The sequence below is a fragment of the Piliocolobus tephrosceles genome, chromosome 7, assembly GCF_002776525.5.
Source record: "Piliocolobus tephrosceles isolate RC106 chromosome 7, ASM277652v3, whole genome shotgun sequence".
NCBI classification, from domain to species: domain Eukaryota; kingdom Metazoa; phylum Chordata; class Mammalia; order Primates; family Cercopithecidae; genus Piliocolobus; species Piliocolobus tephrosceles.
Genome location: NC_045440.1, coordinates 47,281,270 through 47,307,987, shown reverse-complemented (window position 1 = coordinate 47,307,987; position 26,718 = coordinate 47,281,270). Strand labels below are relative to the sequence as shown.

Here is a 26,718-nt window from a genome sequence, read left to right as displayed (position 1 = left end):
CTCTATGACAGGATCAGTACAGAATGATGGACTGCATTTATTTGATGTGTCTGTTTAGTCTCCAAAAGGCTTTGTGTATCCTAATACTGACACTTTTGAGTAATGTTCCTCTGTTTGGGTTTGTCTTATGTTTCCTTATGGTGGGACTCAGGTGATCTGCCTCTGGCCAGAATATTCCTCAGGTTAGCAAATCATGCGTGGGGCAGAGTGTCCATCTGCCTTTTATTGGTGATTTTTTTTGTTTCTGTTTTTTTTTTTTTTTTTGATACAGAGTCTTTTTGCCCAGGCTGGAGTGCGGTGGCGCAATCTTGGCTCACTGCAACCTCCATCTCCCAGGTTCAAGCGATTCTCCTACCTCAACGCCCCAAGTAGCTGGGATTACAGGCACGCACTACCATACCTGGCTAATTTTGTATTTTTCAAAATGTTTTGCCAAGCTAGTCTTGAATTCCTGACCTCAAGTGATCCTCAAGTGAGCATTGGCCTCCCAAAGTACTGGGATTACAGGCTTTACCTACCATGCCCAGCCTGGTGATAATAATTTAGATTGTTTGCTCTCTCCACTGTATGATGCCATTTATTTATTTATTTTTCCTTTCCAACTAACAAATAAATGTGGGAGCTGCTTTGAGACATACAGATGTCCTGCTTCTCCTAAGACTTACCCCTCCATATTTCGCATTTGTGGATGACTCCTGGCCCAAACCAGTGTTGGCAATAATGGTTGCAAAATAGTAATTTCTAACTCTACCATTCATTTATACTACTCGACGTCTTATTGTAGACAGGCACCCTCCCTTCTGTTTACGTACTTATTTACTTTTTAAAGATTATCAATAAAGACTCAGGGATTCCAATTTTATTTAGTGGGATATAACCTACTACTGTCCTTATTTATTTTGTGTTCAATTATCTCAGATTTGGCCAGCAGGCTCCCCTTTAAACTGGCAAATCAGGCTCATCTTACCTGTCTTCTCCTGTTTTCTTTTAGAAATGTTACGGATTTAGGTCTCTGATGCATTGGAAGAAAATTTTTGTAAATGGTGTGAGGTAGGGGGTAGCTGTTTACTTTTTCCATATAGATATCTATCTAGCCCCATTTGTTCAAAAATCTTTCATAATTGAGTCGCCTTGGCAATTTTTTGGAAACTCAGTTGACCACGTATGTGTGGGTCTATTTCTGGATGCTCTGTTGTAGCCCTTGCTTTGTGTTTTTTTTTTTTTTTTTCTCCACAATAGCAAACTGTCTTCATTTCTATCACTTTATAGTACATTTTTAAGTCAGACAGGATGAGTTCTCAAACTTCTCTTTTTTTTGAGACAGGGTCTTACTCTGTCACTTGATCATGACTCATTGCAGTCTCAACCTCCCAGGCTCAAGCAGTACTCCCACTTCAGCCTCTCAAGTAGCTGGGACCACAAGTGTACGCCACCATGCCTGGCTAATTTTTTTGTCTTTTTTTGTGGAGACAGGGTTTCGCTATGTGCCCAGGACGGTATGGAACTCCTGGGCTCAAGCAATCTGCCCGTCTCAGCCTCCCAACATGCTGAGATTATAGGCATGAACCATGGCACCTGGCTCAACTTTGCTTTTCTTTATGAAAACTACTTTATTTTAGTTGATTTGCATTTATATTTACATTTTAGAATCTGCTTGTCAATTTGTATAAAGAAAAACTGCTGAGATTTTTACTGGGACTGTATTGACTATAGTTCAGTTTGGGGGAGTTGCTATCTTAACAATACAGAGTTATCCAGTTCATTAATATGACATATCTATGTTAATTTAGATATCTTTAATTTCAGTGATTTGTATTTTTTCAGTATGGAGATCTTGGATGTCTTTTGTGATTTATTCCTAAGTATTTTATGTTTTTTGGCACTGTTATAAATGGATTTATTTTCAAAATTGTATTATATTTTCCAATTATTTGCTGCTAATGTAAATTGCTTTTTATATATTAACTTTGTATCTTTGCTAACTTGGTAGTTTTAGTTCGTTTTGCAGATTCTCTGGGATTTTCTATCATATCATCTGCAGATAGTGTCACCTTTCTTTCTGAACTTTATGCCATTTATTTCATTTTCCTGCTTTGTTAAAACCATGAGGACCTCAAGTACAATCTTGAATATAAGTGGTAAAATGAGCATCTTAGTCTTATTCTTGATGTTAGAGAAGACAACTCACTCATTCAGCTTTAAAAAATGGTAATGTTTTTGTAAATGCCTTTTTATCAGACTGAGGAAATTCCCTTCTATTCCTGGTTTTCTGAGAGTTTTATTATGAACGCGTGTTGAATTCTATCAAATAATTTTTCTGCATCAGCTTAATCATATTGTTTTTCTCCTTTATTGTGTTTATGAAGTATTACTTTGCTGCTTTTAAAATATGAAGTCAATCTTGCATTCTTGGAGTAAACCCAATATGGTCATGATGATCCCTTAAGGATTTAGCATCTATATCAAAGTGGGATATTGGTCTGTAATTTTCTTTTTTGTAATATCTTCATCAGGTTTTGGTATTAGGGTTATCATGGACTCATAAGATGAGTAAGGCATGTTTCCTTCTCTATTTTAAAAAGAAGTTTATGGCCAGGCGTGGTGGCTCACGCCTGTAATTCCAGCACTTTGGGATGCTGAGGTGCTGGGCGGATCACCTGAGGTCAGGAGTTCAAGACCAGCCTGACAAATATGGACAAAACTCGTCTCTACCAAAAATATAAAATTAGCCAAGCATGGTGGCGCATGCCTGTAATCCTAGCTACTCAGAGGCTGAGGCAGGAGAATCTCTTGAACCCGGGAGGCAGAGGTTGCGGTGAGGCAAGATTGTACCATTGTACTCCAGCCTGGGCAACAGGAGCAAAACTCCATCTCTAAAGGGGGAGAAAAATTATATAAGATCCTCATTATTTCATACTTGAATATTTGATAGGATTCACCAGTGAAACCTATCCTATTTGGGCATGGGTTTTCCCTTAGGGAAGATTTTTGATAATGTATATAATTTCCTTAGTCGATACTGATAGAGAATTAATTTATTTATTTATTTATTTATTTATTTATTTTATATTTTTTGAGACAGAGTCTCACTCTGTCGCCCAGGCTGGAGTGCAGTGGTGCGATCTTGGCTCACTGCAAGCTCCACCTCCCAGGTTCATGCCATTCTCCTGCCTCAGCCTCCCGAGTAGCTAGAACTACAGGCACCTGCCACCACACCCAGCTAATTTTTTTATTTTTTATTTTTTTTGTTTAGTAGAGACGGGGTTTCACCGTGTTAGCCAGGATGGTCTTGATCTCCTGACCTCATGGTCCGCCCGCCTTGGCCTCCCGAAGTGCTGGGATTACAGACGTGAGCCACTGCGCCCGGCCGAGAATTTAAACTTTCTGTTTCTGGCTGGGAATGGTGACTCGCGCCTGTAATTCCAGCACTTTGGGAGGCCTAGGTGGGCGGATCATTTGAGGTCAGGAGTTGGAGACCAGCCTGGCCAATATGGTGAAGCCCTGCCTCTATTAAAAATACAAAAATTAGCTGGACGTGGTGGTGGGCACCTGTAGTCCCAGCTACTCAGGAGGCTGAGGCAGGATAATCGCTTGAACCCGGGAGGTGGAGGTTGCAGTGAGCAGAGATCATGCCACTGCATTCCAGCCTGGGAAACAGAGCAAGATTCTGTCTCAAAAAATATATATGTATATATTTCTTTTTGTGTCATTTTTGTTAAATTGTACTTTTCAATCACTTTGTCCATTTTCTTTTTAAATTTCTGCCTTCCTTACTTGTTTTTTAAAGTAAATTTGTCCATTTCATCAACGTCATCAAATTGTTGGTATAACAGTCCACATTATTCTCATCCTTTTTATTGTCTGTAGTGTCTGTGGAGGGAACCCCTTTTTCATTCCACATATTGGTTATTTGTGTTCTATTTTTTAACACTTGATTCATCTGGGTAAAAGTTTGTCAGTTTTGTTGATCTTTTTCAAAGGACCAGTTTTTGACTTTGTTGATTTTCTTTATTATCTGTTTTCTATTTAATTGATTTCTAGTATCATCTTTACTATTTTTTTCTTTTCCTCTTACTTTGTATTTGCTTTTCTTTTTCTTGTTTCTTTAGGCAGAAACTGTTGATTTTATACCTTTTCTTCCTTGTAATATAAGCATTTAAAATTACATGTGTCCCTCTAAAGTACTGCTTCCTGCATTCTGCAAATTTTGGTATGTCATTCAGTTCAATGTATTTTTCTGATTCTCATGTAACTTGAGCCATTAAATATTTAAAAGTGTTTTAATTTCCAAAAACCTGGGTTTTCTGACTATCTTAGTGATTTCTAAATTCCACTGTGGTCAGAAAACACCCTCTGTATGGTTTCGTTCCTTTTAAATTTTATTGAGACTTCTTTTATGTGCCAACATATGGTCTATGTAAATACCCAATACCCATGTAAATTGGAAAATTTTGTATATTCTGCAGTTCCTGGGTATCAGGTTTTATAAATTTCAGTGAGATCAAGGTAGTCAGGGATACTTTTCAGATCTTCTATGTCTTTACTGTTTGTTTGTGTAGTTCCATCTCTGCTGAGATAAGGATGTCAAAATCTCCTGTGATTGTAGAATTGTCTATTTCTCCCTTTAATTCTGTGTAGTTTTACGTACTGTATTTTGATTCTGTTATTAGGCACATACACATGGATAACTGCTGTCTTCCTGATGAAATTATTTATTTGTTTTTATTATACTTTAAGTTCTGGGGTACATGTGCAGAACGTGCAAGTTTGTTACATAAGTATACACATGCCATGGTGGAAATACTTTTTTTTGAGATGGAATTTTGCTCTCGTTGCCCAGGCTGGAGAGCAGTGGCATGATCTTGGCTCACTGCAACCTGCACCTCCCAGATTCAAGCCATTCTCCTCCCAAGTAGCTGGGATTACAGGCATGTGCCACCACATCCAGCTAATTTTGTATTTTTAGTAGAGATGGGGTTTTGCCATGTTGGTCAGGCTGGTTTCGAACTCCTAACCTCAGGTGATCTGTCCACCTCGGCCTTCCAAAGTGCTGGGATTACAAGCATGAGCCACCATGCCCTGTCAAAATACTCCTTTTATCATTATGAAGTAATGATATATTGATGTGTGTGTGGATGGATTTCATGTATGTTTATGAAGTAACATATAATGAAAACACCACTAGATAATATTGTACTTTAAACAGTCATACATATTCTAAAGAACATATGTGGTTTTTGTCACGTATTCTTTAGAACATAAGTATATATCTTTTATTATACTTACCACTCTGTACTCATCGTTTATTCCTAAGACCCAAGTTTTTCTCTTGTGTCATTTTCCTTTAGCCTGAAAATCTTCCTTTAGCAGTTCTTGTAATGCAGGTCTACTTGTGATGAACTCGTTAGTTTTTTCCTTCTCTGAAGATATCTTTATTTCTGTGTCATTCTTGAAGGACACTTTCTCAGAATGTAGAATCTGGGTAGATTTTCCCTGCCCCTTGTAGTATCTTTTGGCCGCTATGTCTCTGAAGATGATATCCTCGCTATTCCTGTTGTTGTGGCTCATATGTGATGTGTCATGTTTTTCTGGCTGCTTTCAGGATTTTTTTCTTTATCATTGGTTATCAGCAGTTTGATGATGATGTGTCTAGGCCTGGTTCTGTTTGAATTTATCCCATCTAAAGTTCACTGACTTTCTTGAATCTGCACATTTTTGTCACCAAATTTGGGGAATTTTTGGTCATTGTGTTTCTTCAAATACTTTTTGTCCCAATTTCTCTTGGTCTCGTGGGAATCCAGTTAGACATACGTCATGCCTTTTGACATCGTTCCATAAGTTCCTGACTCTGTTCATTTTTATTCATTCTTTTTGTTGTTTATTCATCAGATTAGATAATTTCTATTGATTTGTCTTCAATCTTACTCTTGCTTTCTTTTGTCTTACTTGTTCTTCTAGGAAGTCCATCTAGTGACTATTTTATCTTAGGTATTTTATTTTCCAGTTGTAAAATTTCCATTTGGTTTATTAAAAAATATTTCCTCTTTTTCTGCTGAGATACCCACCCTTTCCTTTATTGCATGAGTTTTTTTCTTGACCTCCTGGAGCATAGTTAAAATAGTTGCTTTAAGGTCCTTATATTATCATTCCAACATATGGGTCAGCATAGAGTTAGCATCCATTTTCTGTTGAGATGGATACATTCTCCCGATTCTTTTTATCAGTTAATTTTTGAATGTAATTTGTGAATATAGTAGTCCCTTCTTATCTGTAGGAGATACGTTCAAAGATCCCCAGTGGAATCCTGAAACCATGGATAATACCAAACCTTATGTATACTGTTTTTTTCCTATACATACACACATATGATAAAGTTTAATTTATAAATTAGGCACAGTAAGTAACAATAATAACAATAATAAAAGAGAATAATTCAAACAGTGTACTATAATAAAAGTTATGTGAATGTGGTCTGTCTGTCTCAAAATATCTTATTGCACTATATCTCCAGTAACTGAAGCCAGGGAGAGCAAAACTGCAAGTAAGATAAGGAGAACTACTGGATTCTCTTGCGTAGATGCTGGCTTATAATTCTCTAGCTGGCGATCTGTTTAGATAGTAGGCTCTGTCTTGCCTTTTGTTGATTGAAACCTCAGTTCCTTTCCAAACCTATGCTGTTTTGAGTCTGTCTGTACATGCATACTTCAGGGCAGCCTGAGCCTGGTGGGTTCATGTGCAGAACTAGAGGATTTTTCTCTGGTTCTGTCCCCTCCAGGATTCTCCCTGTAGCACCTGTCTGCCTGGGCTTCTTTTCTTGTTCCCCTGGGTAGAATGCAGCAGGCTTGCCTTAAGGATCTCAATCACATTGCCACCACACTCCACAGGGTCAAAAGGGAATAAAACAGAGAGGAAACAGGAAGCCCATCCCAATAGCAGACCCTCCCAGTTTTGATTCCCTGCACATACAGTCTGCCATCTTTTATTCACTCAGAGTTCTTGGGGAGTTGTATTTTATCCAGTTTCTAGTTGTTGTCAGCAGAGGATAGGCCCCAAGGGGTTCCCAGTGCCATACCAGAGCCAGACTCTGTTGTTTTTAGAAAAGATGGTTCTCGGCCGGGCGTGGTGGCTCAAGCCTGTAATCCCAGCACTTTGGGAGGCCGAGACGGGCGGATCACGAGGTCAGGAGATCGAGACCATCCTGGCTAACACGGTGAAACCCCGTCTCTAATAAAAAATACAAAAAACTAACCGGGCGACGTGGCGGGCGCCTGTAGTCCCAGCTACTCGGGAGGCTGAGGCAGGAGAATGGTGTAAACCCGGGAGGCGGAGCTTGCAGTGAGCTGAGATCTGGCCACTGCACTCCAGCCTGGGCAGCAGAGCGAGACTGCGTCTCAAAAAAAAAAAAAAAAAGAAAGAAAAGATGGTTCTCTTCTTGGTTTGTTCTCTCTGATTTGATGTGAGAACATGTCATGCAGTGTAACTGTTCTCTGTGTTTGTTTAATTTGTTCCCTCTGTCTGGGACTCCCTTGTCAACTCCACTCCTAAAATTGCATGCACCCTTCACAGCCCAAGGGAGTCTGTCTCATTCTGTGGATGTTCCCACCTCCCTTTCCTGAAATACCAGGCACTTTATTCACACTGGTAGGAGACATTTATGGATTCAGTAATTCATTATTTATTGAAATGTTAATCTAGTACCCACTTGTATTTATTGTTTGATTAAAAACAGTGAAAGCTTAAAATCAGTGGCAGCTTTGGGGAATGAGCCAGCACTGTGGTTGGTGTGGGGATGAGGAGCACAGAGCAGTGTGGTAAGAACAGGAAATGGCCAGTGCGGCTTGTATCTTGGGAGTAACAAAAAAAGAGGGAAAAGGAAAAAGAGATGTGAAACATGATGGTTTATCTGCCTACAGTGTTTCTTTCTCCCCTCCCCTCTCCTCTTCTTTCCTCTCCTTTTTTCCTTTCCTTTTCTTCTTTCCTTTCTTTCCATGCACAGGGTCTTGCTCTGCCACCCAGGCTGGAGTGCAGTGGTGCAATCATAGCTTACTGCAGCCTCAAACTCCTGAGCTCAGGCGATCCTCCTGAGTAGCTGGAAATACAGGCTCATGCCACCATGGCCAGCTAATTTTTACATTTTTTTGTAGAGATGAGGTATCACTATGTTGCCCAGGGTGTTCTCGAACTCCCTGGCCATAGTGTTTCTAAGAAATTGGAAATCAGTTCCTGGAAAAATAACAGAAATTTACTTGATTGTTGATCAAGGATGAGCTTTATATATTAGGGCCCTTTGTCAGTGTTACTAATATTAATGGAAATAAAATTACTTGGACAGAGTCATACATGTAAATTATGATTCAAATAAAAATAATTTTGAAGTTGGGTATGGAGGCACACACCTATTGTTTCAGCTTCTTGGGAGGCTGAGGCAGGAGGATTGCTTGAGCCCAGGAATTCAGGGCTGTAGTGTGCTATGATTACATCTGTGAATAACTACTGCATTACAGCCTGGGCAACATAGTGAGTCCTGTTTCTAAAATAATAATTTAGTAGCAACCTAGACTTACCTTTTAAATTTTCATGGTTGGGCATGCTGGCTCATACCTGTAATCCCAGCCTTTAGGAGGATTCCTTGAACCCAGGAGTTTGAGACCAGCCTGGCAACATAGCAAGCCCCCGTTTCTACAAAAAAATGTAAAACTTAGCTTGATGCGGTAGCATGCACCTATAACCAACCCCAGCTATTTGGGAGGCTGAGGGAAGAGGACTGCGTGAGCTTAGGAGGTCGAGGCTACAGTGATCTGTGGTTGCACCACTACACTCCAACATGGGCAACAGAGCAAGACCCTGTCTCAAAAAAATAAATAAATAAAAAGAAACAATTTTCAGTGATTATAAACTGTTTACTGTTATATACTTATCACCTTAAGTTGAGACATATAAGGAGCAAAATGGCTCAACACAGGGTATGATACCCATTCTTCAAAAGATAAAATATCTTTTGAAGAATGATATTTCTTCAAAATGATAGCTCACTCCTGTAATCCCAGCACTTTGGGAGGCCAAGGTAGGCAAATTGCTTGAACTCAGGAGTTCAGAACCAGCCTGGCAACACGATGAAACCACGATTCTACAAAACAAAAAACAAAAAAAAGAATTAGCTGGGCATGGTGGCCTGCGCCAATAGCCCTAGCTACTCAGAAGGCTGAGGTAGGAGGTTGGCTTGAGCCCGGGAGGTGGAGCTTGCAGTGAGTTGAGATCTTAGCACTGCACACCAGCCTGGGTGACAGAGCCATACTCTGTCTTCAAAAAAAAAGAAAAGAAAATGATGAGGTTGAACATTTTATTCTGTGCAACTGGAAGCATTGAGTGATGTATGAAAAGTACTGTTAAAATATCACTGGTGGCCGGGCATGGTGGCTCACTCCTGTAATCCCAGCACTTTGAGAGGCTGAGGCAGGCAGATCATGAGGTCAGGAGTTCAAGACCAGCCTGGCCAAGATGGTGAAACCCCATCTCTACCAAAAATATAAAAATTAGCTGGGCATGGTGGCACGCACCTGTAATCCCAGCTACTCAGGAAGCTGAGGCAGGAGAATCACTTGAACCCAGGAGGCAGAGGTTGCAGTGAGCTGAGATCGTGCCACTGCACTCCAGCCTGGGTGACAGAGGGAGACTCTGTCTCAAAAAAAAAAAAAAAAATTGTATATATCTCATTGGTGATCTTTAAGGAGTTGATTTATGAAAATGGAGAGTAAGTCAATACCTAGAGTGTATATTTTTGGTTTTAAATGTGAACAAAGGGTGGGTGTAGTGGCTCACACCTGTATCCCAGCACTTTGGGAGGCCAAAGCAGGTGGATCACCTGAGGGTCAGGAGTTCGAGAGCAGCCTGGCCAACATGGTGAAACTCCCTCTCTACTAAAAATACAAAAATTATCCGGGGGTGGTGGTGCACGCTTGTAGTCCCAGCTGCTCAGTAGGCTGAGGCAGGAAAATCGCTTGAACCCGGGAGGTGGAGGTTGCAGTAAGTCGAGATCATGCCACTGCACTTCAGCCTGGGTGACAGAATGAGACTCCATCTCGGAAAAAAAAAAAAAAAGGGTAGACCAAGCACGGTGGCTCACGCCTGTAATCCCAGCACTTTGGGAGGCTGAGGCGGCCGGATCACGAGATCAGGAGATCGAGACCATCCTGGCTAACATGGTGAAACCCTGTCTCTACTAAAAATACAAAAAATTAGACGGATGTTGGGGCGGGCACCTGTAGTCCCAGCTACTCAGGAGGCTGAGGCAGGAGAATGATGTGAACCTGGGAGGCGGAGCATGCAGTGAGCCTAGATCGCACCACTGCACTCCAGCCTGGGCGACAGAGTGAAATTCATCTCAAAAAAAAAAAAAAAAAAAAGAACAAATATTTACTAAGGTGTAGAATTTCTGCCTGTAATTGCTACCCAGCAGCTTCCTATTCCTGAGTCTGACATTATCTCGTTTTTCTTTGTGTAGATGTTTCTTTCTCAGCAAAATAGAGGAGAAGCTTACCCCTCTTCCAGAAGATAATAGTATGAATGTGGATGAAGATGGAGACCCCAGTGACAGGATGGACGTGCAAGAGCAGGAAGAAGATATCAGCTCCCTGATCAGGAGCTGCAAGTTTTCCATGAAAATGAAGATGGTAGACAGTGCCCGGAAGCAGGTGGGTACTCATGTCTGTCTTTCCTGCTATGTCACAGGATTTTGCTAAATTAGCTTTTCTCTAATTTTAGCTTTTCTTTATAGTCTGAACCTTAAAATAATTGAGTAGGTGTTATTTTTTTTCTCTCTTTATAAGTAAACTGGGCTGGGTGCAGTGGCTCACACCTGTAATCTCAGCACTTTGAGAGGCCAAGGCAGGCAGATCACTTGAGCCCAGGAGTTAGAGACCAGCTTGGGCGACAGTGTGAGAACCTGTCTCAAAAAAAAAAGGAAACTTGAAGGAGCACTTATTCAAAAGTCTCCAGAGAGCCTCTAGAGTTTATTATGTTCCTGTTAATCATTTCAAAATGAATCCTTACCAGTTAGTTACAAATTATTTTTAGGTTTACTTTGTAGGAATTATCGTTTAATACTAGGACCCTTTCTTGATATTAAATATATACATTGCTTAAAAATGGCATGTAATCTATTTAAATGTATATAATTTTTAAACATACTATGGAAGCTTGCTATGTTAATGACCCTATATCAGTTGCTATTGCAAGGCAAAGGATGATATTCTAGTAGAAATAATATTTCTTTTTTGTAGGTTTAAATGCTCATTTATAGATTTTTCTTTGGATGAGTGTAATATCAAGTAAGAATTTTTATATTGCAAATAACAGAAAATCCAATTAGAGGCAGGCAGAGCAGGAACTGGGTGAGAGAAGAGCAGGGTGTGGCCAGAAGGGGTGATCTGAACTAAAGGATTTAGTGGTGAGGGAGTTGGGGTCATGGGGACAGGACCCCAGTGTAGTTAGGAAACTGGCACGATGAGCGGAAAGACATGTTCCCTGCCATTATTACTATCTAGTGAGAGTGGGGGCTGCACACATGATGACAACAGCACTGGTGGGCAAAGAAGAGAGATGTCAGCAAAGCCTGGTGGGCGCAGGGAAGAGAAGAGCTTCCACCTTCGACAGGGAGGTGTCTGGGGAAGGGGGCTGTGATTTAGGGTAGGCTTTATGGGTATGGAAAGATTTGCGCATGGAGAGGAGAAAGGTATTCCAGGAGTCACGCACACAGAAACATGAAAGTGAGAAACAGAATGCAGAGTCTTACGCTAGGTTTACAGAGGGCGAGAGGCTGCATCCTTGCAGGGTTCAGGAGGCCATTGAAGGTTCCATGCATGGTGGCCAGTTGTAAGCTGTGTGGGAGATTGACAGCTTTGGGGAAAGCAAAGACAGAGAAAGACCAGGAAGCTCCACATTAGGGGAGTGGGGTGGGAGTGAGCAGGGCAAGAGAGGTGCTCTGTAAGGAGATCCTGGACAACCCGAGGTGACAGGAGTGATGAGAGTGTCTGGCTGGGAACAATTTGGATTTCTCTCTGGGTGGTTGAAAGGGCAGTAATTAGGAAAACCAAAGTCTGATGAAAATGTCTTTTGAAGCTTGAGAGAGAATTAGAGGTGTAGATTTAAGAAGACATTATATAAGCAACTAAAAAATAGGTCAATTGTATTCAGAATTAAAACTATCGTGCATTACCTGAGAAGCCGAAGAATGTATAAAGACAACTCATGTAATGGGAGAAACTATTTGCAGGTCACTTATCTGATAAGGGTCTAGTATCCAGAATACATAAAGAATGCTTCACAACTGAACAGTAAAGAGTCAAACAACCTAATTAAGAAATGGGCATGAAGTGTTTGAATACACATTTCTCCAAAGAAGATAGGCAAATGGCCAACCAGCTCATGCAAAGATGCTCAGTGTCACTAGGCTTGAGGGAAATGCAAATCAAATCCACAATGAGACACCGCTTCACACCCACTGTGATGGCTGGAAGCAAACACACAGATGACAAACCTTGGAGAAGATGTGGGAAACTGGAAACCTTCTGAACTGCTGGTGGGAATGTAAAATGGTGCATCTGCTGTGGAAAACAGTCTGGCATTTCCTGAAAAAGTTAAACATAGAGGCTGGTCCAAGTGCAGTGGTTTTTACAACTGATTGATCACAACCATTTACCAGATTTCTTTGTTGATTCTCCACTTCTGATGCTTCACTTGACTATACTTAAAAAAAAATAAATGTCGAGGCCGGGCGCTCACGCTTGTAATCCCAGCACTTTGGGGAGGCCGAGACAGGTGGATCACCTGAGGTCAGGGGTTCATGACCAGCCTGTCTCTACTAAAAATACAAAAATTAGCCGGACTTGGTGGCACATGCCTGTAATCCCAGCTACCCAGGAGGCTGAGGCAGGAGAATCACTTGAACCTGGGAGATGGAGGTTGCAGAGAGCGAAGATTGTGCCACTGTGCTCCAACCTGAGTGACAAGAACAAAACTTTGCCTCAAACAAACAAACAAAAACAGTTGAACCTAGAGTTACCTTATGACACAGCAATTACACTCCCAGACCCATGAGAAACAAAAGCTTAAGTTCACATGGAAATTAATACACAAATGTTGACAGGAGCATTATTCAAAATAACTGGAAGGTGGCAGCAACCCAAAATGAGATGTGTCATGTCCAGCCAGGTGCAGTGGCTCAGGCCTGTAATACCAGCACTTTGAGAGGCCAAGGCGGGCGGATCACTTGAAGTCGGAAGTCCGAGACCAGTCTGGCCAACATGGAGAAACTCCCGTCTCTACTAAAAATACAAAAATTAGCTGGGCGTGGTAGCACACGCCTGTAATCCCAGGTACTTGGGAAACTGAGGCAGGAAAATTGTTTGAACCCAGGAGGCACAGGTTGCAGTGAGCTGAGATCACGCCATTGCACTCCAGCCTGGGCAATGAGTGAAACTCCATCTCAAAAAAAAAAAAAAAAGTGGCATGTCCGTGCAATGGAGTATTATTCAGCCATAAAGAGGAAAGAAGAGCTGACAGGTGCTACAACGTGCATGAACCTGGAAAACATCATGCTAAGTAAAAGATGCCATCACCACTTATTTTCTGATACCATTGTTACAAAATGTCTGGTGTAGGCAAATCCATAGAGAAAGGAAGGAAATTTATGGTTGCCAATGGCTGGGTAGTGACTCAGAACAGACAGTGAATTTCTTTTTGGGGTAATGAAAATGTTCTGGAATTAGGGGTGGTTGCACAACTTTGTAAATATACTCAAAAATACTGAATTGTACCCACCCTGCCCCTACCTTTTTTTTTTTTTTTTTTTTTTTTTTTTTGAGACAGTCTTGCTCTGTTTCCCAGGGTAGAGTACACAGCAACTCACTGCAGCCTCAACCTCCCAGGTTCAAGTGATCCTACTACCTTAGTGTCCAGAGTAACTGGGACTACAGGCACGTGCCATGGTGCTGGCTAATTTTAAAAATTTTTTTAGAGGCAGGGTCTCACTATGTTGCCTAGTCTGGTTTCAGACTCCTAGACTCAGGTAATCCTCCCTCCTTGGCCTTCCAAAGTGCTGGGATTACAGGCCTGAGCCACTAAACCTGGCCTGAATTGTACTCTTTAAATATGAATTATATCCCAGTGATACATTTAGAGACATAATTGAAGCTAAAGAAATAGATTTGTTACTCTCCGGTGGATTGTGTCGTGCAAAGGGGGAAGCAGGCCAGTTTGAAACTTCTGTCACTTGTGTATCATCATACCACCTTCTCTTTTTCTATTAATACAGAACAATTTCTCACTTGCCATGAAACTACTGAAGGAGCTGCATAAAGAGTCGAAAACCAGAGAAGATTGGCTGGTGAGCTGGGTGCAGAGCTACTGCCGCTTGAGCCACTGCCGGAGCCGGTCCCAGGGCTGTTCTGAGCAGGTGCTCACTGTGCTGAAAACAGTCTCTTTGTTGGGTAAGTTGACCGCTTTTATCCACATACATCTTAGAGGGCTGTGTTATATTGTCTTATGTATCTTCTTATTCTTTGTGCTGAATCATCTGACATTTGGGAGGTAAATCTTTGCAGTAATTTTAGTGAATATAGCAAAGTGAGCCAGAGAATGATAGTTTAATTATTTTGAAAACTTTGTTTGCATATAAGATATAAACAAACATGAAGAGCCATTTCAGCCTGGGTGCAGTGGCTCACGCCTGTAATCCCAGCAGTTTGGGTGGCCAAGGTGGGTGGATCACGAGGTCAGGAGATTGAGAACATCCTGGCCAACATGGTGAAACCCCATCTCTACTAAAAAAAAAAATTAGGCCGGGCACGGTGGCTCACACCTGTAATCCCAGCACTTTGGGAGGCTGAGGCGGGTGGATCACGAGGTCAGGAGATTGAGACCATCCTGGCTAACAAAGTGAAACCCTGTGTCTACTGAAAATACAAAAAAATTACGCCAGGTTTGGTGGTGGGCGCCTATAGTCCCAGCTACTTGGGAGGCTGAGGCAGGAGAATGGCGTGAACCCGGGAGATGGAGCTTGCAGTGAGCTGAGATCGTGCCACTACACTCCAGCCTGGGCGATAGAGCAGGACTCCATCTCAAAAAAAAGAAAAACAAAAACAAAAACAAAACTAGCTGGGCGTGGTGGCAGGCGCCTGTCTGTAGTCCCAGCTGCTCTGGAGCCTGAGGCAGGAGAATCACTTGAACCTGGCAGGTGGAGGTTGCAGTGAGCCCATATCGCGCCACTGCACTCCAGCCTGGTTGACAAGAGCAAAACTCTGTCTCAGAAAAAAAAAAAAAAGCTATTTCCTCCCAAAATAATGTAGTCTTTAAGACTACATTAAAGGAGGAAAGCTTTCTTGGGCAGGTTTGGGTCTTGTCCCCTGCTCTGTTGCCCTGTGTCTGAGGATGTGTGCTAGTATTCTGATCAGGCATGATCCAGCTGGGTTCCCAGACCAGCTCTGAAGTATCAGCCTCAATAAAGGTGTCTAGGGGAGAAGCACTCTTTTACACTGATCCCAGGAAGAGAAGATCATTCTACTTGGACTTGTTGGCATGCACCCTTTGTCCCAGCTACTGGGGAGCCTGAGGCGGGAGGATGGCTTGAGATCAGGAGTTTGAGGCTTCATTGAGCCATGATTGTGCCTGTGTGAGTTGCCACTGTATTCTGGCCTGGACAACATAGTGAGACCCTGTGTCTAAAAAAAGAAGAAGAAAATTATCCTGATTATTGCTACATAATTATATGGGTTTTTTTGAGGGGAGGAGGAGGAGTTTGCTGATGTTAATATTAGTGTCCATATACCCATATAATAATAATTACACAGTTAGAGTATGGTTGTAGTTGGTAACAGCCTTGCATGATAAGCAGGGCCAGTAGTTGTGATCCTGTATGTGAGATAACTCTGGCAGGGAACTGTCAGACCATAGGCAAGGAGGGCATGTGGTTGATCAGGCCTCCTAGTTTCAACACTGTTACCGCACCTCTGGACACTGCAGACTTAACCAGCGCTGATCCAGCTCCTTGCCCAGAACCACACAGTCACAGTAGAACTAGAACTTTAAATGCAGCAGTGCCTGTTGCTTCATTTGCTGTGGGCCACAGTGCCAATTTAAAGACCTACTCTGGATTATTAATTTATGTACAAACACAGTACCCGTTTCCTATTCTTTATAACAATTAGGTGCTTTGAAAAATTGCAGAATGATGATGCTTGAATGAAATGAAAGTTTCAGTTGCTTAGCCTCTGTGGACTTTGATACAGTTACTTCTAACAAAGAACATTTTTCATTAATATGTGAGTTCAAGAAATTCCCTAGCCGGTATTTGAAGTCAGTTTCTTATACTTTCAATATTTATTTTTATTAATTTATTAATATAAAACTTTAGGCCAAGCACGGTGGGTCATACTTGTAATCTCAGCATTTTAGGAGGCCAAAGTGGGAGGATTGCTTGAACTCAGGAGTTCGAGACCAGCCTGGGCAACATGGCAAAACCCCATCTCTACCAAAAATACAAAAAATAGCCGGGCATAGTGGTACAAGCCTATAGTCCCAGCTAATTGGGAGGTTGAGGTGGGATGATCGCTTGAGCCCGGGAGGCAGAGGTTACAGTGAGCCAAGATCGTGTCATTACACTCCAGCCTGGGTAACAGAGGGAGACCCTGTTCCAAAAACAAAAGAAAACTTTTGTAGACAACGAATTTCTTCTTTTTAATTACACACACACACATACACACAGTGTTTGTTTTTGTTTTGTTTGTTTTTTTAATCCAACAGATGAGAACAACGTGTCAAGCTACTTAAGCAAAAATATTCTGGCTTCCCGTGACCAGAACATTCTCTTGGGTACAACTTACAGGATCATAGCTAATGCTCTCAGCAGTGAGCCAGCCTGCCTTGCTGAAATCGAGGAGGACAAGGCTAGAAGAATCTTAGAGCTTTCTGGATCCAGTTCAGAGGATTCGGAGAAGGTAATACTGGAAGAATGTTTTATGCTAGTGTGCTGTGTATGTCTTCAATGTGCAGTGTTCAGGCTACAGGAAAGTAATAGGGTATTGCTTTGTGTTTTTAAAATATATTTGACAGTTATGCACAGCCAATTTTCTTATGTGGAAAATTGACATTCTTTGTGCTTCCTATTTATTTGAATGATACAAATTTTTTAATATTGAAAGTCATGAATTTTAATATTTTTTGGATTGACAGAACTGTGGACAGTTCTTTTATGACTTTTGTTTATTAAATTTCCCCACCCATCACCATTCAGACGTCCCACTAGCTTACGGAACAAATCAGCCTTTTCTGCTTTTTTATTTAGTGCCTGCTTTGCTTAGCTTCTTGCTGATTATTTTGTTTTTTCAATAGTTACCTGCTTCCTTCTCATTCACTATGTCCTGCCTCACCTCAGTTGTGGGGCCTTCTCTTTTCCCTCCATGATGCTACCAGCGTCTGTGCAGGACACTGAGGGCAGGAGCCAACTTCCATCTCCCTCTTATATTCCCGACAGCCATGTACTCCACTGACCAGACCCAGCTCTGTGTTGCTTGTGTACCATCTGGCCTGCACTGGACTTGCATTTTTGTTTGGCCAGTTGTTATGTGCTGAGGATCTTACTGGAATTGCTTGCTCCTTCACAGCCAGTGTGGACTCTTATTTTTCCAGTTCCACAGCTTCAGTGTTACTTTGGAACTGTTGATCCATTTATGTGTCATGAGTCACAAATGGAAAGCAGAATTCTTTGAGAAAACTTCAGTCATGCTCATGGGTTGAGGTCTCTGTGAATTCCAGGTGATCGCGGGTCTGTACCAGAGAGCATTCCAGCACCTCTCTGAGGCTGTGCAGGCAGCTGAGGAGGAGGCCCAGCCTACCTCCTGGAGCTGTAGGCCTGCAGCTGGGGTGATTGATGCTTACATGACGCTGGCAGATTTCTGTGACCAACAGCTACGCAAGGAAGAAGAGAATGCATCAGGTGAATTGCAAAATTAAAAAGCTAGTGTTCCATTATGTCAGCATAAAGTCTTACGAATTTTGTACATACCTTTGGTCGCCTATTTGTTTTCAAATTACAAATATTTTGAAAATCCTATTGTCTTTTTAAGAGACAATGGCAGCCAGGTGCAGTGGATCACTTGAGACCAGTCTGGCCAACGTGGTGAAACCCCAACTCTACTAAGAATACAAAACAATTAGCTGGGTGTGGTGGCCCATGCCTATAGTCCCAGCTGCTCAGGAGGCTGGGGCAGGAGAATCGCTTGAACCCAGGAGGCAGAGGTTGCAGTGAGCTGATATTGCACCACTGCACACCAGCCTGGGTGGCAGAGCGAGACTCGGTCTCAAAAAAAAAAAGAGAGAGACAATGGCCTCTCTAAGCAACATGACCTACATTTAAATGGAGTCAAGTGGTCCTCTCTTTCCATTTGTTTAATTTTTACTTTGATATTTTGCTTGCAGCTTCAATATTACTGGCTCATGTGGCCTGCTTCATGCTCCTGGAATAAATTCAGTGACCACCAACTGCCCCTTGTGTTCCCAGCCCAGGATTCAAACTGTGCTTCGTGCAGAATGGGCACTCTAATGGAAGAATTTGGCTTCAGGATAGATACAAAACTGTACCTGGTGTTTGTTGGTGTACAGTGGTAGTTAAGAAAAGAACAATGGCCGGGTGCAGTGGCTCACGCCTGTAATCCCAGCACTTTGGGAGGCCGAGGTGGGCGGATCACGAGGTCAGGAGATCGAGACCATCCTGGCTAACATGGTGAAACCCCCATCTCTACTAAAAATACAAAAAAATTAGCCAGGCGTGGTGGCAGCTACGCGGGAGGCTGAGGCAGAAGAATGGCTTGAACCCGGGAGGTGGAGCTTGCAGTGAGCCAAGATCACACCACTGCACTCCAGCCTGGGCAAGAGAGCGAGATTCCGTCTCAGCAACAACAAAAAAAGAACAATGACACTAAAAAATACAAGGCAAAAAGGGAACATGTTAACATTTAAGGTCATAGTTTATGGACAAGTGGATATATTGACCATTGCTCTCTTCTTTGGTGTCATTGATAGTTACTGATTCTGCAGAACTGCAGGCGTATCCAGCACTTGTGGTGGAGAAAATGTTGAAAGCTTTAAAATTAAATTCCAATGAAGCCAGATTGAAGTTTCCTAGATTACTTCAGATTATAGAACGGTATCCAGAGGAGACTTTGAGTCTCATGACAAAAGAGGTTGGTGTCTTTATTCGACTTGGCGGTAAGGAACTTTACAGAACATAAAGATACACTTATTTATATCCAAACGCGTTAATGTGTGCAGTGCGTGTATTATAGCTTTTCCCAGCCAGCTGTGAATTCTGCTACATTCTGAGGACATAGGTAATTTAAAGCTGCAAAAATGAGTTTTCGCATTTACCCATTTTCCTCTGTGGGTGTTGATAAGAACACTGTGTTTGAACAAGGACCCAGAGAGTTGGAGGTGGAGTGACTGTGGCCAGTCACATTTGCTGTGCCCAGTGCTCACCTGTCATTTAGCACAGAGGGAGTGAGCAAGTTCAGCTTGCATCCCACCTCCCAGGAGCACAACACCTTCCAGCAGCACGGTGTCCGGAGGGGTCTGGGACCTGTGAGCAGGAGTGAGGGGTCAGTGTGTGGACATGGGAGGAACCCGCACCCCTCCACATGACCTGCCCCTTGGCCCCACCAAGGGCTGCACTGCCAGTTGCACTCCTGTCCTTTGGGCTCTGTCTGTGTGCAGGAGGGCTCCACTGACTTCATTTGCAAAGTGCAGAGCCTCTGAAAGGCTTCGTAGTTGACTTTTATAGACATGTAACTGGAAGACAGGGCCAAGCTTTGAGTTGAAAATGGAATAGTTCACAAAGAGTTACATGGTTCGTTCTCTATTAGCTTTGCATGGTGAGTTTTTAAATAATGTTGATCTCTGGGCTGCGGGGACCCAGTTTGACTTTTAGGGCCCTAACCACTGCCTCTACCTTTTTCTGCATTCTGAATAGTAGACTTTCTCAGTAGGTATTAAACAGGTTAAGGTAAATTCAGAAATGCAACATGTATGTGTTTTTCTTCAAGGTAAGTGAGCAAATAATTAAATAACTTCATTATGATTTTGTTTTTTTCCTATATAATATTTATACATGATAAAAACAGCATTTGAGTTTGTGAGGACATAAAGTATTCACTCCACGTTGTCAAAACACCCAGTAGACACGTGCAGTGGAGCCGGTAGCCTGTCTATGAGCTTACGTGAGCTGTGTGAACTGATCCATCCTCACACGTCATGCTGTCCTCAGTGCACACTTGCACTCAGGAAGCTTGTCCATACTCAAGTCTCACGCCAGCATTCCAAACACATCAGATTTTATCTTCAGAATGATACCTTAAAAGTATCAGAGGAAAATGTGAATACATTTTTTTAAATGGTCTTGGAACGAAGAAACAAACACCAGAATCGATGAAGCAAAATAGTTTGACTTCTATACAGAAAAAGAAAAGAAGTACTTCTATATAGAAAAAGAAAATACCATATACAAAGTTAAAAAAATAAAAAGCCAGGCGCAGTGGCTCACGCCTGTAATCTCAGCACTCTGGGAGGCCGAGGCGGGTGGATCACAAAGTCAGCAGTTCAAGACCAGCCTGGCCAACACGGTGAAACCCTACTAAAAAAAACAAAAATTAGCTGGGTGTGGTGGCAGGTGCCTGTAAACCCAGCTACTTGGGGAGGCTGAGGCAGGAGAATCACTTGAACCCGGGACATGGAGGTTGCAGTGAGCCGAGATCACGCCACTGCCCTCTAGCTTGGATGACAGAGCAAGACTCTGTCTTAAAAAAAAGCAACCAACCAAAAAGAAACAAAGAAAAACGTTTGCAACACATACAAGAAACAGAAAGCTGACATTGGCAATCTACAAAATAAATGGTCACAACAGACCAGTAGAAAATGGTGAGAGGAAATGCATGCGTGATTAAAGGACGTAAGGCAAATAAACATGGAACATTCAGCCTCACTAATAATGAAACGTGAAAATTTAAATTAGATGTTTTTCACTTCTGATTGACAGTGATTTAATTTTTTTTTTTTTTTTGAGACGGAGTCTCACTCTCACCCAGGCTGGAGGCTGGAGTGCAGTGGCACGTTCTCAACTCGACAGTGATTTTAAAAGTTGATTATGTCCATTGTTGGTAAAGACTTTGGAAAGTAGTCAGTCTAATATTTTTAGAAATGAAAATTTGAAAAATTCTTTACCATGGCCGGGCACAGTGGCTCATGCCTATAATCCCGGCACTTTGGGAGGCCGAGGTAGGAAGATCATGAGGTCAAGAGATTGAGACCATCCTGGCCATCATGGTGAAACCCCATCTCTACTAAAAATACGAAAAGTAGCTGGGCATGGTGGCATGCGCCTGTAGTCCCAGCTACTCAGGGAGGCAGGAGAATTGCTTGAACCCGGGAGGCAGAGATTGCAGTGAGGCAAGATCATGCTACTGCACTCCAGCCTGGTGTCAGAACGAGACTCCCTCTCAAAAAAAAAAAAAGAAAAACACTAAAGTTATGTGCACAGGGATGTCTACTGCAACATTACGTGTGATAAAAAATTGAAATATTCATTATAGAGCAGTAAACAACATGGAATACTACACAGCTGCCAAGAGGAATGAAGTAGAAGATTTTTCTGTACGTCTAAGAACAACCAGCACCAGTTGTCTCGTGTGATTCCATTCTTGCAACAGAAGACTGTTCTGCACAGAAAGTGCCTGGGAGAGTCCAGTGATTGCCACAGCAGAAGAGAGCTGAGGGATGGAAGACTTGTTTTGTACTTGCGTTTTTAAACTTCTGAGTTTTCTTCTTTTTGGACATATGTTACTTTTATAACAGATGATGTGAGATGTTTTACTCAGCATTAAGTTTCAGCTCTCTATTTTAGATCTCTTCCGTTCCCTGCTGGCAGTTCATCGGCTGGATCAGCCACATGGTGGCCTTACTGGACAAAGACCAAGCCGTTGCTGTTCAGCACACCGTGGAAGAAATCACTGATAACTACCCGCAGGCTATTGTTTATCCCTTCATCATAAGTAGTGAAAGCTATTCCTTCAAGGATACTTCTACTGGTCATAAGAATAAAGAGTTTGTGGCAAGGTAGGTAGTATTACAGAAAGAATACGTTGATCAGATACTACAAGTTATAAAAATGTGGTTAAAGCACGTATGTGGACACTTAAATTTGTTTCCAAATTAATTAGAGCTGTCATTGAAGAATAATCTTAGCTGTCGCTTTGTTGATTATATCTATTCTGGGTATGTTACTTGTTACAGGATGTATCTCCTTTGTAAAATACTTTCATCTTACATTGCTAACAAAGCATTCTGCTCATATGGTCATGGTTGCTTGGGATAGACTAGTTGAGATGATTTTTGAAATCAGCTCCTGAAATTGTCCTGTAATTTAAAATACACAGAAAGACTCCTCCTTTTAATTAGGACTCAGTAGACGGCCTCAAGTGTCATCCTGTCCACTTTTTTTTGTTGTTGTTTTTTAAATTATACTTTAAGTTCTAGGGTACATGCGCATAACGTGCAGGTTTGTTACATATGTATACTTGTGCCACGTTGGTGTGCTGTACCCATCAACTCGTCAGCACCCATCAACTCGTCATTTATATCAGATATAACTCCCAATCCAATCCCTCCCCCTCCTCCCCATAATAGGCCCTGGTGTATGATGTTCCCCTTCCAGAGTCCAAGTGATCTCATTGTTCAGTTCCCACCTATGAGTGAGAACATACGGTGTTTGGTTTTCTGTTCTTGCGATAGTCTGCTGAGAACGCTGGTTTCCAGCTGCATCCATGTCCCTGCAAAGGACACGAACTTATCCTTTTTCATGGCTGCATAGTATTCCATGGTGTATAAGTGCCACATTTTCTTAATCCAGTCTGTCACTGATGGACATTTGGGTTGATTCCAAGTCTTTGCTATTGTGAATAGTGCCACAATGAACATAGTGTGCATGTGTCTTTATAGCAGCATGATTTATAATCCTTTGGGTATATACCCAGTAATGGGATGGCTGGGTCATATGGTACTTCTAGTTCTAGATCCTTGAGGAATTGCCATACTGTTTTCCGTAATGGTTGAACTAGTTTACAATCCCACCAACAGTGTAAAAGTGTTCCTATTTCTCCACATCCTCTCCAGCACCTGTTGTTTCCTGACTTTTTAATGATTGCCATTCTAACTGGTGTGAGGTGGTATCTCATTGTGGTTTTGATTTGCATTTATCTGATGGCGAGTGATGATGAGCATTTTTTCATATGTCTGTAGGCTGTATGCATGTCTTCTTTTAGAAATGTCTGTTGATATCCTTTGCCCACTTTTTGATGGGGTTGTTTTCTTCTTGTAAATTTGTTTGAGTTCTTTGTAGGTTCTGGATATTAGCCCTTGGTCTGATGAGTAGATTGCAAAAACGTTCTCCCATTCTGTAGGTTGCCTGTTCACTCTGATGGTAGTTTCTTTTGCTGTGCAGAAGCTCTTTAGTTTAATTAGATCCCATTTGTCCATTTTGGGTTTGTTTGCCATTGCTTTTGGTGTTTTAGTCATGAAGTCATTGCCCATGCCTATGTCCTGGATGGTATTGCCTAGGTTTTCTTCTAGGGTTTGTTTTTCGTTTGTTTGTTTTGCTTTGCTTTTTTGAGACAGAGTCTCGCCCTGTCACCCAGGCTGGAGTGCAGTGGCGTGATCTCGGCTCATTGCAACCTCTGCTTCCCGGGTTCAAGCGATTCTCCTGCCTCAGCCTCCAGAGTAGTTGGGACTACAGGCCCGTGCCACCATGCCTGGAAATTTTTTTTTTTTTAGTAAAGATAGGGTTTCACCATGTTAGCCACGATGTCTCAATCTCCTGATCTCGTGATCCACCTGCCTCGGCCTCCCAAAGTGCTGGGATTATAGGTGTGAGCCACCATGCCCAGCCTAGGGTTTTTACGGTTTTAGGTCTTATGTTTGAATCTTTAATCCACCTTGAGTTAAGTTTTGTATAAGGTGTAAGGAAGGGGTCCAGTTTCAGCTTTCTGCATATATGGCTAGCCAGTTTTCCCAACAGCATTTATTAAATAGGGAATCCTTTCCCCATTGCTTGTTTCTGGCAGGTTTGTCAAAGATCAGATGGTTGTAGATGTGTGGCGTTATGTCTGTGGCCTCTGGCCTATTCCATTAGTCTATATATCTGTTTTGGTACCAGTACCATGCTGATTTGGTTACTATAGTCTTGTAGTATAGTTTGAAGTCAGGTGGCATGATGCCTACAGCTTTGTTCTTTTTCCTTAGGATTGTCTTGGCAATGAGGGCTCTTTTTTGGTTCCATATGAAATTTAAAGTAGTTTTTTAATTCTATGAAGAAAGTGAATGGTAGCTTGATGGGGATGGCATTGAATCTATAAATTACTTTGGGCAGTATGGTCATTTTCACAATATTGATTCTTCCTGTCCATGAGCATGGAATATTTTTCCATTTGTGTCCTCTTTTATTTCCTTGAGCATTGGTTTGTAGTTCTCCTGGAAGAGGTCCTTCACATCCCTTGTAAGTTGTGTTCCTAGGGATTTTATTCTCTTTGTAGCAATTGTGAATGGGAGTTCACTCATGATTTGGATCTCTGTTTATTGTCGGTGTATAGGAATGCTTGTGATTTTTGCACAGCTTCTGTTCTGGTTAGTGGGTGGCTTGTCTGTGAACACACCCCTGCCCTGCTGAGGCCCTGCCCACCATACCATTTCTCTGAACAGACAACTGTTGTCTTGAAAAATGAAAGAAGAGAAAAAGATGTGAAAGACAGTGTGTCAAGAAAGTGACCTTGCTGGGCTTGATGGCTCGTGCCTGTAATACCAGCTACTTGGGAGGCTGAGGTGGAAGAATCACTTGAGGCCAAGAGTTCATGACCAGCCTTGGCAACATAGTGAGATTTCATCTCTAAAATGTTAAAGTAAAAATAAGCTAAGCATGGTGGTGCATGACTGTACTTCCAACTACTTAGGAGACTGAGGTGGGAGAATTGCTTGAGTCCAGGAATTCAAGGCTGCAGTGAGCTATGACTGAACTTGTCAGTTGCCACTGCTGTCCAACCTGGGCAACATAGTGAGACCCTGTTTTTTAAAAAAGTGATCTTCTCTTTCATAACGTAACTTCAGAAACTATATCGAGTTATATACGTCAAAATGTCGACATCAGTTGCAAGATTGGCTTTTATCTAAGAGCAGCTCTTTTTTTAATTTTAAGCTTTAATTTTTATGGGTACATAGTAGGTGTCTATGTTTATGGGGTACATGGGATATTTCGATACAGGCATACAGTGTGTAACAATCACATCAGGGTAAGTGGAGTATCCATCATTTCAAGCATTTATCATTTCTTTGTGTTATAAACATTCCAGTTATACTCTTTTAGTTATTTTTAAATGTACAATAAAAATTTACTGTAGTCACCCTTTTGTGCCACCAAATACTAGATCCTGTTTTTCCTAACTATATTTTTGTACCCACTAACCATCCCCACTTTCCACCTCTCCTCCCCTCCCCATGAGTTCAGTTGTTTTAATTTTTAGCTTCCACAAATGAGGAAGAAAAAGTTTGTCTTTCTGTGCCTGACTTATTTCACATAATATAATGTCCTTAAGTTCCACCATGTTGTTTCAAGTGACAGGATCTCATTCTTTTTTATGACTAAATAGTACTCTACTGCATGTATGTACTGCATTTTCTTCATCCATTTGTCTGTTCATGGACACTTAGGTTGCTTCCAAATTTTGGCCATTGTGAATAGTGCTGCAATAAACATGGGAGTTCAGATATCATACTGATATCCTTTATTTTGGGTATATATCCAGCAGTGGGGTTTCTGGATTATATGGTACTTCTAGTTGCAGTTTTTTTAAGGAATCTCTATAGTGTTCTTCATAGTGGTTGTATTAGTTTACATTCCCACCAATAGTATATACGGGTCCTCTCTTCACATCCTTGCCAGCATTTGTTATTGCTGGGGGTGAGATGGTACCTCATTGTGGTTTTGATTTGCATTTCTCTGATGTTCATTGATGTTGAGCACGTTTTTATATACCTGTTTGCCATTTGTATGTTTTCTTTTGAGAAATGTCTATTCAGATCTTTTGCCCCGTTTAAAAATGAGATTAGATTTTTTTCCTGTTGAGTTGTTTGAGCTTATTATATATTTTGGGTTTTTTTTGTTTGTTTGCTTGTTTGTTTTTGAGATGATGTATTGCTCTGTTGCCCAGGGTAGAGTGCACTGGGGCAATCTTTGCTCACTGCAACCTGCGCCTCCTGGGTTCAAGCGATTCTCCTGCCTCAGCCTCCTGAGTAGCTGTGATTACAGGCAAGCACCACCATGCCCCACGAATTTTTGTATTTTTAGTAGCGACAGCGCCAGGCTGGTCTTGAATGCCTGACCTTGTGATCCACCCACCTTGGCCTCCCAAAATGCTGAGATTACAAACGTGAGCCACCGTGCCCGGCCATATTTTGGTTATTATAATATTCCTTGTCAGATGGGTAGTTTGCAAATGTTTTCTCCCATTCTGTGGATTGTCTCTTCTCTTTATTGTTTCCTTTGCTGTGCAGAAGCTTTTAGATTTGATGTGATCCTCCTGTTTGTCCATTTTTGCTTTGGTTGCATGTGCCTGTGGGGTATTACTCAAGAAA

At 41.8% G+C, this 26,718-nt stretch overlaps 1 protein-coding gene across 1 annotated transcript in view; it reads left to right on the top strand.

Annotated features, from left to right (window-relative positions):
• Window positions 1-26,718, top strand: part of LOC111525260 (DNA-dependent protein kinase catalytic subunit) — a 178,046-nt gene that overhangs the window by 133,458 nt on the left and 17,870 nt on the right. The window contains exons 68-73 of the mRNA XM_026456188.1: window positions 10,502-10,691; window positions 14,312-14,486; window positions 16,798-16,991; window positions 17,809-17,989; window positions 19,075-19,235; window positions 21,944-22,155. Of these exons, the coding sequence (XP_026311973.1) occupies window positions 10,502-10,691; window positions 14,312-14,486; window positions 16,798-16,991; window positions 17,809-17,989; window positions 19,075-19,235; window positions 21,944-22,155 (1,113 nt within the window). The remainder of the gene's footprint in view (window positions 1-10,501; window positions 10,692-14,311; window positions 14,487-16,797; window positions 16,992-17,808; window positions 17,990-19,074; window positions 19,236-21,943; window positions 22,156-26,718) is intronic.